This window comes from Peromyscus californicus, unplaced genomic scaffold (assembly GCF_007827085.1).
Source record: "Peromyscus californicus insignis strain IS unplaced genomic scaffold, ASM782708v3 Scaffold_4__1_contigs__length_199733344, whole genome shotgun sequence".
Taxonomy (NCBI): Eukaryota; Metazoa; Chordata; class Mammalia; order Rodentia; family Cricetidae; genus Peromyscus; species Peromyscus californicus.
This window is the reverse complement of record NW_026294562.1, coordinates 135,638,413-135,652,699: the sequence shown is the minus strand read 5'-3', so window position 1 is coordinate 135,652,699 and position 14,287 is coordinate 135,638,413. Positions and strand designations below refer to the sequence as shown.

General features: G+C 45.5%; 1 protein-coding gene across 4 annotated transcripts in view; it reads right to left on the bottom strand.

The window, feature by feature from the left end:
• Positions 1-14,287, bottom strand: part of Lrrk1 (leucine rich repeat kinase 1) — a 129,946-nt gene that overhangs the window by 91,854 nt on the left and 23,805 nt on the right. Inside the window, exons 1-2 of one of the 4 annotated variants that reach the window (XM_052713391.1) lie at positions 10,618-10,960; positions 2,452-2,615 (exon numbers count right to left, since the gene is read on the bottom strand). In XM_052713391.1, the coding sequence (XP_052569351.1) occupies positions 2,452-2,604 (153 nt within the window). In that variant the 5' untranslated portion in view covers positions 2,605-2,615; positions 10,618-10,960. Of the gene's footprint in view, positions 1-2,451; positions 2,616-2,695; positions 3,465-10,617; positions 10,961-14,287 lie in introns of those variants that run through there. The other 3 variants (XM_052713389.1, XM_052713392.1, XM_052713390.1) reach the window with 3 other exon arrangements.

Sequence of the window (14,287 nt, the reverse complement as noted above, 5' to 3'; positions counted from 1 at the left end):
GCCTGGCTGTGGCCCGGCTGGGTGCTGCCGATAAACTATCTTTTCATGTTGCCTTGACCTGGTCCTCTGGCTGCCTCAACAGCCCTGGAGCTTCTTTATATCAGTTTGTGTCTGGGTTGCCAGCTTCTTCATATTAGCCTGGGATGTAAAAAAGATGAAAAGGACCCCCTGAAACGCAACGCCATGTTTTTCTTGAGCTCTGAACTCACTAGCAGTCTTTTCTCCCCAGTGTCAAAATGTTCCTTGCTGTGTATGGGATGTCCAGAGTTCTCAGGTGCACACAGAGGGGAGTGTTGAAAAGCACACCTGATTGCCCTTCCATTTGATTTTAAGAATGATTTCTTTTTATATTTTATATGCACTAGTGTTTTGCCTGTGTGTGTGTGTGTGTATGTGTGTCTATGCACCACATACCTGCATCCAGTCCCCTTCTTAATAGAAGCAGAGGTGATTCGCTTGTTTACTGGAGTTACACTGGAGAGCTTTACAAACCACTCCGGGACATTTTCTGACACATAGGGGGTATTCTTCACAGCAGCCTATGGCCTGGGGTCCCTGAGGATCACGTAGCTTTTTCATCCTGTGGACCGAACAGTCAGGCCATCTCCCACACACAGGTGTGGCCCTTTGTCACGTACACGGTGAATTCAAATGTTCTGTCAATGGTGCTCATTGTCCCCAATCTCTTACTTTTCTGAAAGCAGGCTAGAAGTTCAAAATAGAATCATTTCTAACTTTTATTTAAATGTAGATGGGTTAAGCCTATGCTAATCAAAGTAATGCAAACAAAGTATTGATGAAGTGTTTCCATGGTAACATCTGACTCTTACCCCTTTGAGCTATTGGTGTATGTAGGGGGTTATTTTGGACTCGCTTTTTAGCAAACAGTTTGGCATATGTTCTAAAACTTTAAATATCATGTATGCAAATGTTAAAGTGATACTCATTATTTTATACTAATGTGCTAACAAAAAACTGTTCATACTTATACATTCCATTTGGCATAACTATGCTAAGAAAATAGCCTTCCAATAAGAAAATGACTAGGCAAAAAATTCCCATACAGTATTATTGGTAAGAAATTTGAAATAATCCAAAAATCCAATCAAGAAGCATGGATTAAGTTTAAATTATGTTCTCCCTACCACATGGAATATTATGCAGCCATTAATGATGATGCTCAAAGTGAATTTATAGTTCTTGGTATAATAGAAGCAAACAAGAAGTATATGCAAAACTATAATCTGTATTTATATTACATACATAATACATTATATATTATCAGAAATGGCAACACTCCTCCCAGACCAGTGGGCCAGAAGAAAACACACTGAGACACAGAAGAGGGAGTGTTGGTATATATTAGGGATATGCTTAGTTTTTGTTCTTTTTTTTTCCCCCTTTACTTTTACAGATTTCTTTTCTTTCATGTTGAGTACATGCTGTTCTTATGATGGAAGAAAGTGTAAGATCGGTAGATAAATTCTGCAGAAGGCATTGGTTCTTTAAATGAACCCATTCACATCCCTCCAAGGTCTGACATGGAAGGTGATGATGTGATGCTGCTGAATATACCCGAAGGGAAGGCCAGGCATATGCTCACGTGCTAAGCGAGGGATTCTCCAACACTGGAGTCCCATGAAGACTCTGGAAACGAGAGGATAACCCAAAGGCTGGGGATGCAGCTCAGTCGGCCGAGCACTTGACTAGAATGCACCAAGCATCTAACCCATTCTCAGCATCTTAAAACTGCATGGGAGTGCATACCTGTAGTCCTAGCCCAGAGGTGGAGGCAGCAGAATCAGAAGTTTAGGGTCAGCCTTGGCTACCTAGTGAGTTAGAAGCCAGCCTGGGATACACGAGACTTGTGTGTGTTGGGATGGTTACAGAGGTTTTATTCAGTGGGTAAAGTGCTTGTTGTGCGAACGATACCCAGGACTCATGTCACTGCTGCATGTTTATAACCTCAGTTCTAGAGGTGTGGAGTAAGGATGATTCTGGAGGTTTGCTGGACAGCCTAGTCCGGCTGAGATAACAAGCTCTAGAGTTAGTGAGAGACTGCATCAAAAACTATGGTGGAGGGGCTGGAGAGATGGCTCAGGGGTTAAGAGCATTTGCTGCTATTGCAGAGGATCCAGGTTCAGTAGATTCTCAACACCCACATCAAGATTCACAACCATCCATAATTCCAGTTCCAGGGGATCCAAGGAATTACGCCCTCTTCTGGCTCCCTTGAGTACTGCAAGCACATGGTGTTTCTTACATACATTGCAGGCAAAATACATAAAGTAAAGGTAAATAAATCTTAAAAAAATAAGGGAGGGAGCGATAGAGACGACACCATGTGTCGGCCTCAGGCTTCCACGTGCACACACAGGCAGGTGCACACCCCCATCACACACAGTCTCACACATGATCAGAATAGCAACTCTGGGCAGGCATGCACCCTACCTTCTCCTGCGGGGATTCAGTGTCCTCACACGCCTCTCTGAGCAGGTCACGGGCCCGGGAGAAGTTCCTCTGCTTGTATGCGGTATGGATGTCTTCCATGCTGGGGGACCGCACCGAGGAGCTGCCGCCTGGAGCAGAGAACTTGCTGCCCATGTCTTCGGTACCTGCATGGGAGGACACGATGGTATCACTGTGTTGGTGACCTCTGGGTTGTGGTTGCAGGTGACAGTGGAGGAATGCACACCCCATGACATGACCGTGGCGGGTGAAGGAAGATAAAGTCCTGAAATGCTCCCGTCAGCAAGTGCCCGTTTCTCTGGGGGACGTGCAGCCATTTTGGAAGACATTTCCTGGGGCAGTGAAAAGTTTAGCACAGCTCGGTGATGGCTGCAGGCGACTGCCAACTGGAGTTGCTCCAGTGCCCTGGGCAACGGGAGGCAGGCGGCACTCTGCTGAGAGAGCTGATGGTCCCAGGCAAAGGGCTCCACTGTTGTGTCCCTCTGAGGGGAAGGAGCAGCTAAGACTGCGGGTGTGGGAATCTACACGGCTCCCAATCCCTTCTCTACTAAGGAAACTCTCAAAAGGTCAAGTGGTTTAGGATTGATAACCCTTGCCTCTGCACTAACATGCCACCCTAGTATCTCCATCAATCCTTTGAAACTCTGGGTCTCTAGACATTCTTGGACCATGTATATGACTGACCCACCCTGTCTCTAAGATGCCTGGTGACCCTGCTGTTCTAGTTATCTGAATTGTGGCTTCCAGTAGACATAGTCCTTCCTGTTCTCTATAAGGCGTGCTGACCTGTCCTGGGCAGAGGAGGGGATGTGGGATGCTCTGGCCTGCTGAGCATCTAGTGCTGCTTGGGAGGAGAGGAGAGACCTGCAGGGGGCTGCAGCATTGTCGAGGACTCAGTGTGGGGTACTTATGGAGCAGCTGGACACAGCCGAGCACCGCACTGGGTGGAGAGATACCAGTGAAGATACCAGAGAGATACTGTCCTCCATCAGGGTCCTGCTCTGGAACAAGGGTTCATACAGAGGTCTGCAAGGTCCCAAAGGCTGACCAACAGGCTTTGGAAGGTCCCTGAGCATTTTAAAGTTCTGCACAAAACTGTTTCTCTGTCTGTGTACATTTCTCTGGAAAGAAAATTCGAGGCCCCAGTGACATGTCCAAAGGGGTTGGGAAATGAAAGTGAAAGCTTTCTCTCTACAGATGTTACAGAAATGCTGTATGTAGCCAATGAGAAGGTGAGTTCTGAATTGTGTTGAGGGACGGGAGAAATAAGGTGAGGATTCTATGATTCACGGCTAAGTTTGCACAGTGGGAGGGACCTTGAGATGACAGGTGGGGCTGGAGACTTGGGGATTCGGGGCCCCGGGCCCCTCCTCATTCTCTCTGTGCTCCCTCTCAATCCACGAGTTGAGAGTTTTGGTTCAGGATGCGCTACCATATCACAAACTGAATGCAGTGGGGCCAACCTGTCTTGGACCAGAACTATGAGCTAAAAAATAACACTTTTCTCTTTAATGTTGGTTATCTCAGGTATTTTGTTATTGTGTGTGTGGGGGGACGGAGCTAGCTACCTAACAAAGCACAAAAATTATGTGCTTAGAAATAAATTTCACAAAAGATGAGCAAAATCTGAACTCTGAAAAAAAACATTGCCAAGAAAATGAAGATTTGTACAGCCAGAAAGACCTCCCATGTTGATGGATTAGAGAATAAACAACAGGAAGGTGCCAGTCCCCATGAATTCAGGCGCAGATTCAATTTCAGTCCAACAATAATCCCGGTTGGACTTTTTTCCCCTCATAAAATTATATCAGATTCTCAAGCTTGTACGGAACACTTGAAGAACCTAAAATAGTTAAAGCAATCTTGAACGAGGGAATGGGAGGATTTACATTACCTGATTTCAAAACTCACCATTAGGCTGCCATAAGTGGGCAATTTGATACCAGTATAGACAGCCCCAGAGGGCAGAACTGAGTTAAAAAACAGACTCATGGGGCTGGGGAGATGGCTCAGATTCCCACACCAGTGTGAGAACCTGAGTTCAGATCCCCAGCACCCAAGTGAAACCCGGGAGCAGTGGGCACAGTCTGCTCCATGCGTGCTGGGGGAACGGGGACAGCTCGCTGCAGCCAGCTTGAGAGCTGAGTCCAGTGAGAGAGACCTTCTCAAAAAGTAATGTAGAAGGGCTCGGGAGAGGCTCAGTGGTTAGCGTGCTTGCTGGCCAAGGATGGGGACCACAGTTTAGACCCCCAGAGCCCACACAAATGTTAGGTGGGTGGCAGCCCTCTTGTAATTTCAGGCTTGGAAGGCAGAGATGGGATCCCCAGAGCAAGCTGGCGAGTGAGACTAGCCATATCAGTCAGCCCGGGGTTTGACAGAGACCCACCACAAATAATAACGCAGAAAAGCAATCAAGGAAGATTCCCAACATCAACCTCAGGCCTCCACATGTGAACATGCACACACGCACACACACACACACACACACACACACACACACATCACACACACACACACACGCACACGCACACACGCACACGCACACACACACGCACACACACACACGCACACACACACGCACATCACACACATCACACACATAAAATTGGAAAAAAGAAAACGGTGGAGAGTGATCACGGAAGTCATCTGATTTTGAGCTCAGGCCAACACACACAAAACACACACACATACATATAACACACCACAACACAAACATCACACACACACACACCACACACACACATACATATAACACACACACAACACAAACACCACACACACACCATACACATACACCACATACACCACATTCACCACATACACACACATACATATAACACAAACACCACACACACACACACAACACAAACACCACATACATACACACCACACACACATACATATAACACATATACAACACAAACACCACATACACACCACACACACATACATATAACACATACACAACAGAAACACCACACACACACACACACACACACACACATATATATAACACACACACCACACACACCACACATACATTTAACACACATACCACACACACAAAGAACATATACATCACATACACATATTTATAACACAAACATCATACACACAAACATACCACATATATACAAACACACCACACTACACACACACATACCTACCACATACACACACATACATATAACACAAACACCACACACATACACCACACACACACACACACCACACAATGCATATATCTAAAACACATACCATATACATACAAACAATATACATACCATATACACATACATATAACACAAACATCACACATACACCATGTACACATACCACACATACCACACAGATACCACACACACACCACACATATGCACACATATACTGCACATACCACACACACTACACACATACCACGCACATACATAAATACACACACACACAAACACATACATATAACAATCACACAAAGACTCATCATTTGGCCATCTAATTAACTTTTGACAGGGGTGCCAGAACACAGTGGAGAAAGGGTTTTCAGCAGACGGTACCAGCACATCTGGGTACCCTCATCGCTTGGGTTGCAGACATGGCTTGGCAGTTAAGAGCATTTGCTGCTCTTCCTGAGGACCCAGGTTCGGTTCCCAGCGTCCACATGGCAGCTCACACCTGTCTGTAACTCAGGTCCCAGGGACCTGACCTCTTCAGGTCTCTGTAGGCACTACACACCCATTTTGCACACATACATGCAGGCAAAACCACTTACATATATAAAATCAAAACAAATTTAAAAGATGCTTGTCTTTTAGTGTACACAAAAGTTAAGCTGAGGTGGATCATGGACCTAAGATATAGAGGCTAAAACTGTAAAGCTCCTAGGAAAATGTGTAGACGACCTTCAGGACTTCGGAGGAAGCCAGGTCCCTCCTGGTGCTCTGGTCTGACGGAAATTTAAGGAACGGTAGCAGGACATGGCTACTGCAGGATGGGGAAGCTTGACAGGGCTGAGCCTCTGGGGAGGTCTAGGTCATGAGGGGTTGGTGGCTGTCAGGGTTTGGGATGTGATCGTCTGCTCCCGCACACACAGGACCGCCTGGCGCTCACCAGAAGGTCCCCACCTCTGCTAAGCCAGGGTGGGCTCACACAGGTCCTTGAGTCTCCAGAATTGTGACCCACACAACCGTCCTTTGTCAAGGGGCCTGCGTCATCTACGCCATCACAGTGGTGAAAAGATGACTGATACAGAGGGTCCCAGGAAACAGTGACTGTAAGGAAAACTGCTAAGTTACATTTCACTAAAGGGCTCAGAAGTGATGAAAAACTGTTAAATCAGACTTTGTCCAAACTCTAACGTTATGCTCATCAAAGGCATCTTTTAAAGGTGCAGGCAGATTCTAGTCTGGAGTACAATATTGTAAGGCATATCTGAAGATGAATGGTGTATAGATTACTACAAAGAATGTAAAAAACATAACACAGTAACAAAAAGATAAACAACACCATTACAAATAGTCAAGGATTTGAATACTGGAAGACAGCCAAAAAACCCTCAATACCATTGCTCATCAGCGAAATGCAGAAGCCACAGCAATGCCCACTGCACTCCCACCAGAGCGCTATACTTTAAAAAGACGTGAGCAACCAGAGTGCTCAGGCCTGATGGGTTGGAATGTAGAATGTGTAAATTACATTATGGACAGCTCTGGTGGCCTCTCTGAAAACTGAACACACACTGACCTGTGATCTACCAGTTCCATTCTTGATTTTTACCCAGAGGCGGTATGTCCAAAAAAGTTATCCAAGAACGCTCATCAAAGTGGCAACTATAATACCTCCAAGCTTCAAGTAGCCCAGTTTGTTTATAAACAAACTGTGGGGCCATAACTACTCGATAATAAAAAGGAATGAACTATCGATCATTCTGATGGCTGACATGAATCTCAAAAACAAAATGCTGAGAAAATCAAACCTTGCAAAGTGATGCTATTTCTATGATGTGCTAATCTTGGTTTCAGCGAGGGCATGAGGACATTGCTTGTGCTGATGGCTCCAGATCTTGATGGAGTTTGCATTTCATGGGTGCTGCATTTGCTAAAATTTATCAAAAGTCCATTTAAGATACATGCATTACCCTTTGTGGACATTTTATCTAAAAAGCTGTTATAAACATCATATGCACATGTTAGAAATTAAGGGTGAAGTGTATAGATGTTGGTAACTTACTTTCAAATTAGAAATGGGATGGGCCCATGCCAGACTCTAGGTGGTAGGTGTAAGATGTACATTGTTCAATTCCTTTGGTATTACTGTATGTTGGGAATTTTTCACAACAATTTGTTGGGGAAAAGGAGGCTCATAGTGCCAGACTCTACACGCAGGGCCCACCAGCTGACATACGCTATGAGCTTCCCTACCGACACAGAAAAACCAAACCTGCTCCGTAGAAGCCAAGGCAAGCTGCTTACAAAGCCACAGTCCGTAATCTCATCCAGGGTCTTTACAACACACCCTGAGCTGGGATCTGACCAAGGCAATTGTTCTGAAAAGTCCATGAAAAGTCTATCAGCATACATGACTGACGGCATCCCTAACACATGTGGATAGTAGGTCTGAGGGGAGATCTCTAGCTTCTGTTTTTGGAAAGACAAGAAAGCTTTGCATGTATGTGGCTACACAGTGTGAACATGGCAGCTTCTCTCTCCAACATACAGGACAGTCCCCATCAATTATTCACAGACTGTGACCCCAGGCAGCAGAGAGTGCTGGTGGGGGAAGGGCCATTAGCAGGGGTGAGAAGGAGGTGGAATCACTCTGGTGCCTCCATCAGAACCGGTACTTCATCATGTCATAGCTCATCTTTCAGAATTAAACAAGCAGCGGCTGTTTCATAAACTGTGCCTGTGTACCTTTGCCTCTGCTCTTGTTAGGAACATAAAGGCAGTCAGATCTCGAAGTGAAGTAAAGGAGCACCATGAAGGTCCTCTATCTACATAGGTCTACAGCACACCAGAAAGAGTGCTTTGATTTTAATAATGCCAGTGTACATAGACGAACAGATGTCAGGGGAATCCGGAACTGCCCTGTTCTCTTCACATTCCTCAGTGGTGGTTTCTCAGCTCGGTCCCCAATCTCCTTAAGTTGTATGAACACCCCACGAGCACTCTCATGGCCCTTGTGAGCTGGGGCGCTAGCCTAATCAGAGTACTAATGCATGTACGCACACAACTTACTGCCAATCCCATGCAGCTTCCAGAAATAACGAACACGGTGGTTAACACTAATTCATACTGAAAGAAAAATGAGATTCCCACAACAAGCATTGGGATGTATCGTGAGAGATGAACAGGAGAACTAGAGGAGGTTTTCTAAATTATTCTCCAGGCTTCTTGTGTTGGAATGGATGGCTGTTTAATTTTAAATGGCAGAGAAATTACACGTACTCCATGAACAGAAAACCAGTGGGGGGAAAAAATAAGTAACATAGAAACACCTCACGTTAAAGATAGAAGTCCTGCCTTACCATGAGCAGACACCTTTTTTTTACAGGTAAAGATTTTCATGGAATTTCTATTGCTCAAATCCAAGACACTACAGTTCTGTATCTGTGAATTGGTTACTTTGATACAAAGTTTAAAAATAGTTGAGATTGTTTAGATATTTTACCTATTTATTCAGATATTTATACTTATCACCTTTCTTAAAATAACACTGTTCTTATACACAGTAAAACATCACACGGATGAACGTATTCTTCATATACACTTGAAAGTCATATGAAAACATAGAGACTTCCCAAACGGATTCTAATTCAACAGAACACGAATGTCTCAAGGAGCAAGAACTAGCATGAAACTAGAATATTGAAGAATTTGGCTTCATATATTAAAAATCCTTCTCAGTCTCTTTATTAAGACTTTATTTTCCTAAATAGCAATGCTCTTCTCCAACATACACAACTATAAACAAGCGCGTCATTAGCGTTTAACGCAAATGAATGTGCCTACCCAGGTACGCAGAGGGAGAGAAGGAGAAACTGACCGTCTCCTCTAAGAAGCACTCGGCTGCTGCTTCCTGGCAGGTTCTAGGAGAGTCCATTACAAGTAGGAACAAGTGAGGGGAGAATAGAGATGTGTGCCTGGCAAGGCTTACAGACACGGCCCACGTTGAGCTACCCAGGAATACAAAAGGAAACATTTAAGGTAAACTCTGAGCTCGTGAGCACATGCATCCCTACCAGCCAGTACCCCGAATGCTCCAGACATGGGTGGTACATTCAAGTTCATTGTGTGAAGAACTATTGGCTAAAAGAAGCGGAATATTTTAAAACCCATAGAAAGAGAACATCATTTGTTTGATACTCACTTTCAACTCAACATTCTACTTACACTTTCAGACTCACACAGTATTTCACATCCTCCGCCCCATCTAATTGAAATGAATTTGTTGCCCATAAGTCAGTCCCTAGGACTTACATAACTCTTGTTTTAGAAAAACAAATTATTCTGACTACAGTCAAACTAGCCGAAAGGATTCTTGTCTGTCAGGGATTTGTTAGCAGAATTCCATGGCTATTACAGCACGAGGGTGTTGTGACCCTGTAACTTATCCTCGGGGCTTCCTGTGACGCCAGGCACACTGCAGGACAGCCTCTTCTTTCTCGGTCCCCGAGGATGCTGTGCCTCAATGCCATTCTTAACTTTTCTTCTAGGACAGAATTTGTCATTTCTCCTGACACAATAACTAAAAACATTCTCTACTGTCTTATTCTACAAATCTAGGACAATGGAGAAATTATATAAAAGTGGATTGAATTCTGTGAGCTCTAATTTTGACTGCATGTGCGTAGCATGTGTGTTTGCACATGTGTGCGTGTATGCATGCATGTATGTGTGTGAGCTATTTCTCTCATTAGAATTAAATTAAATGTATATAATACGAGGCAAAGACTACTTAAAATGTATGGTGTCTTCATATTTGAAAGACACGTTTGTGACGTTCAGAAAAGGCACTGCCATTTTATTGGCATATCCATGACATCATTGACTGCATTCCCCTCCATCAACAGAACAGTAAAAAGTTCAAGTGACCCATCGACCCTCAACTCACTGCAGAACAAAGACAAACACACTTTAGGATGCTACCAACCTGGTCAGAGTTGTCTAATGACCTTCCTCCACCGAGTCACCAGGAAAGAAGGCCAGTCCCCCTCAGAAGTGACACCCTCTTTGCACTCCAGGGCCTGCCTTGGCGACCCTGGCTTTAGTACCCTTCGGAGAGCAAGATGCATCTCTCTTCCCAGACACCAGTGGAAGGTTTTAGCTTCCGCGGCAGTTTCCATCTCTGGGTCGCATTACGGTGAAATCCAAGCCTTTGTTTCTTTGGGGGAAGAGGCAGAGGATACAGGATGCCAGGGGAAGGAGGTGACCCTCTGAGGCGATTCCTCCTGGCTCCAGATGGCTAATACTCAGCTCCAATCTGCAAGCTGCTGCACCAGCATCAGCAGAGAGAGCAAAGCAGGAGCTGAGCTGGGAGCTTGGGGACCAGCTGTAATCCTGAGGTGAGCAAATCTCATCCCAGCAAAGCTCCCAGAGATAGACTTAGAAGTCCATGGCTGGTCTCATCCAATCTTTGGAAATGTTCATGAATAAAAGAGAGATTGGTGGTCATATATACAGACTGCTCCATGGGAGAAATCACATGTAAAGGACCTATTTTCTTTGATTTTTTTAAAAAAAACCGTAATTGGTGGGTTGAGGGGATAGTGTAAGTAAAGGCACTCACTATATAAGCCTGATGACCTGAATTCAAATCCTCAGAAGCCGCCTAAAAGGCAGAGGCAGAAGCACAGGCACCTGTAATCCCAGCATGCCCTTACCAGAGATGGCAGGTGGAGACAGGCCAGCTGCCCTGGCTAACCACTGGTGAAGAGACTCTGTCTCACAGGGGGTAGAAAGATAAGTTGTGAAATCGGAGGCTGTCCTCTAACCTCTGCAGGTGAACCATGGTAGGCACAGGTCTGCGCATGCACACACACGGACACACACACGGACACACACACACACACACACACACACACACACACACAGAGCAAGCAATCTTATAATGTCATGTTATGTTTATCAGACACAGTGAAAAATGGAGAGGCTTATAAAATTCACTGCTGGGACAGTGTGATGAAGTTGGCATATCTTCTGGTATATTTGCCATCACTGGAGACCTTGCAACTATCGTGACTATTTAAAGATGTATTTATTTATTATGTACACAGTGTTCCACCTGCATGTATGCCTGCAGGCCAGAAGGGGGCACCAGATCTCATTGTAGATGGTTGTGAGCCAACATGTGGTTGCTGGGAATTGAACTCAGGACCTCTGAAGGAACAGCCAGTGCTCTTAACCTCTGAGCCACCTCTCCAGCCCCATATCATGACTATTCATAAAGCAAGAAGAAAATCCCATGTTACCAGACCCAAGGAGAGGTTCTAATAGTGTGCCTGTGGTTTTCTCTTAGGAACTAACCTGCACAGTACCATACCACAAGCCAAAAGCTACAAGTCTACTTCCTGCAGAGCTCCCGTGCCAGCTAGTGAAGTACCAGTCAGCCAGGGAGAGGGAAATGCCAGAGAGGCAGACACTTGGGACTCCCCCACAAGACTGGGGCTTAGCTTACGTCAACTGTTCTGCGGGAGAAGTCCTGGCTGCCATGTACAAATGAGGGAGGCCAAGAGGGTGACTAAAAGTTCCCAGAACTCTACAGGGACAAGACAGGAAGAGAAATGGTGCTTTCTGACTCTAGACGGCATGGAGTGTCCACATCTCTGCTTGACAATGCAGGACCTCCTGGGACTTCCAAATGAGCCATTAAAATGCATAATGCTAGCATATAGAACATGGTGCCCATGCACATCCTGTAAAATCTCTCTCTCTCTCTCTCTCTCTCTCTCTCTCTCTCTCTCTCTCTCTCTCTCTCTCTCTCTGTGTGTGTGTGTGTGTGTGTGTGTGTGTGTGTGTACGTGTGCCTTTGTGTCTTTGTGGGGGTCAGAATACAGCTTTTAGGAGCTGGCTCGCCCCTTCCATCATGTGAATCTCAGGGATCAGACTCAGTTTGCCAGGCTGGATGGTAGTAAGTATGCGTACCTGGCCATCTTCCCTAGTCCTGGGATGGTAAATCTTGAAGGACTAAAAAATGCCTGAGGGGTAGGTAGATAAGCGTGTCCGTGGAGGGCTTCTGCAGAGGAATAACTAAAAGGGGAAATGCCCCCTGGAGCCAGGGGCCCGTGTGAAATGAAAGAGAAAGCCCAAAGTATAGGCATGTTCTCTATTTCCTGTCAGCCATGGTATATGCTAATCTGCCCCCATGGCTCTCCGATGCGATGGACCGAATCCTTTGAAACCACAAAGCCAGTTAAACTTTCCCCTTTAAGTTGCTCAAGTCAGGCACTGTGTTCCATGAGAATGTTAACTAAGGAAGTACCACAGGAAAACGTGCACCATCCCGCCTTCCTTCTCCTCCGCTCCTCCCCCTGCCTTCTCCTTCCTTCTGCTCTCTCATTTAGAAATATGAACTAAGGGGTATATAAACGAGAACGGTGTCTGCCATCAGCAGGTAAAGTAACTGTGTGTTTTGGTTTTGTTATTTTTTCAGTCTCGCCAGGTACTCCAGGAGATGTCCCACTCACACACGCCTTCCCCTCAACACCCGTGCAAGGCCACACATCTCATCACCATCTACCGTGAGGTGACCAGGGCTGGGGTGGTTCGGAAGCTGGCTGGACCTGGCTCTCAACAGCAGAGCTAATATTTGGATTCTTGCCATCAGAACATACAGAATGCACTCTGGGCTGTGCATTCCCAACCAAATGTTAGATCTTACTCAACACAAGCTGTGCATGGTGTGCCCGGCCAGAGACTGGTAACTGAGAGGTGAGTGGTCCCGTCTCATTGGATGGAAATGCAGGGTGGAAGTGGAAGCAGTCTGTCCTTTACTCCTGCAGTGGCAAGAGACAGACAGCAAGACACAGTCATAAATGTACGACTTCTGTCCTAAATTTAGCTCCTTCTCCAAATATTCGCTTACGTATTGCTCCTTCGCTCTCTGGACATTTAAAACCTCCTATGTGCTGACCCTGGGTTCAGAGCTTGCTGAGACAGCTTGAGTCGATGCTGTGTTTTTCCTGGAGTTGACTTCTAAACACCTGCAGCAGAAACCATGCTCCTTTTCCAACTAGGGAAGGACTTGGGATGCTCAGCAGACAGGAGCAGATTTGGAAAAGAAAGAACCATTGGTCTGAGAGAGTGAGAGCCCAGGGGAAAGGCACTTCCAACACCTCTAGCACAACGTAAAATGCTCCAATCTGAAGATATAAGAGGTAACAAATAATTCCTAGCCTGATCTTTGAGGTGATTATGCTTACAAATGTCAGGAGATTAGAACATTCTTTGACACAACACGGAGGTCCTGTTTGCTTGGAACTGACTCCAAGGGAACAATTCCACATATTTAAAAACTCCACGCAAGAGAGAGGTTCAGTGGTGGGGCATGTGCTTAGCACGGGTGAGCCCATGGGTTTGACACCCAGCCCTGAAAAGAAACTAAGGAAGAATGAGCTGGTGAGATGGCCCAGTGGGTAAGAGCACTGGCTGCTCTTCCAGAGGACCTGGGTTCAACTCTCAGTACCCACATGGCAGCTCACAACCAACTGTAACTCAGTTCCTGGGAATCAGACACCCTCTGCTGGCCTCCATGGGCACCAGGCATACATGTGATGCACAAATGTGCCTGCAGAAAAAACACTCACATACAATAAAATAAAATA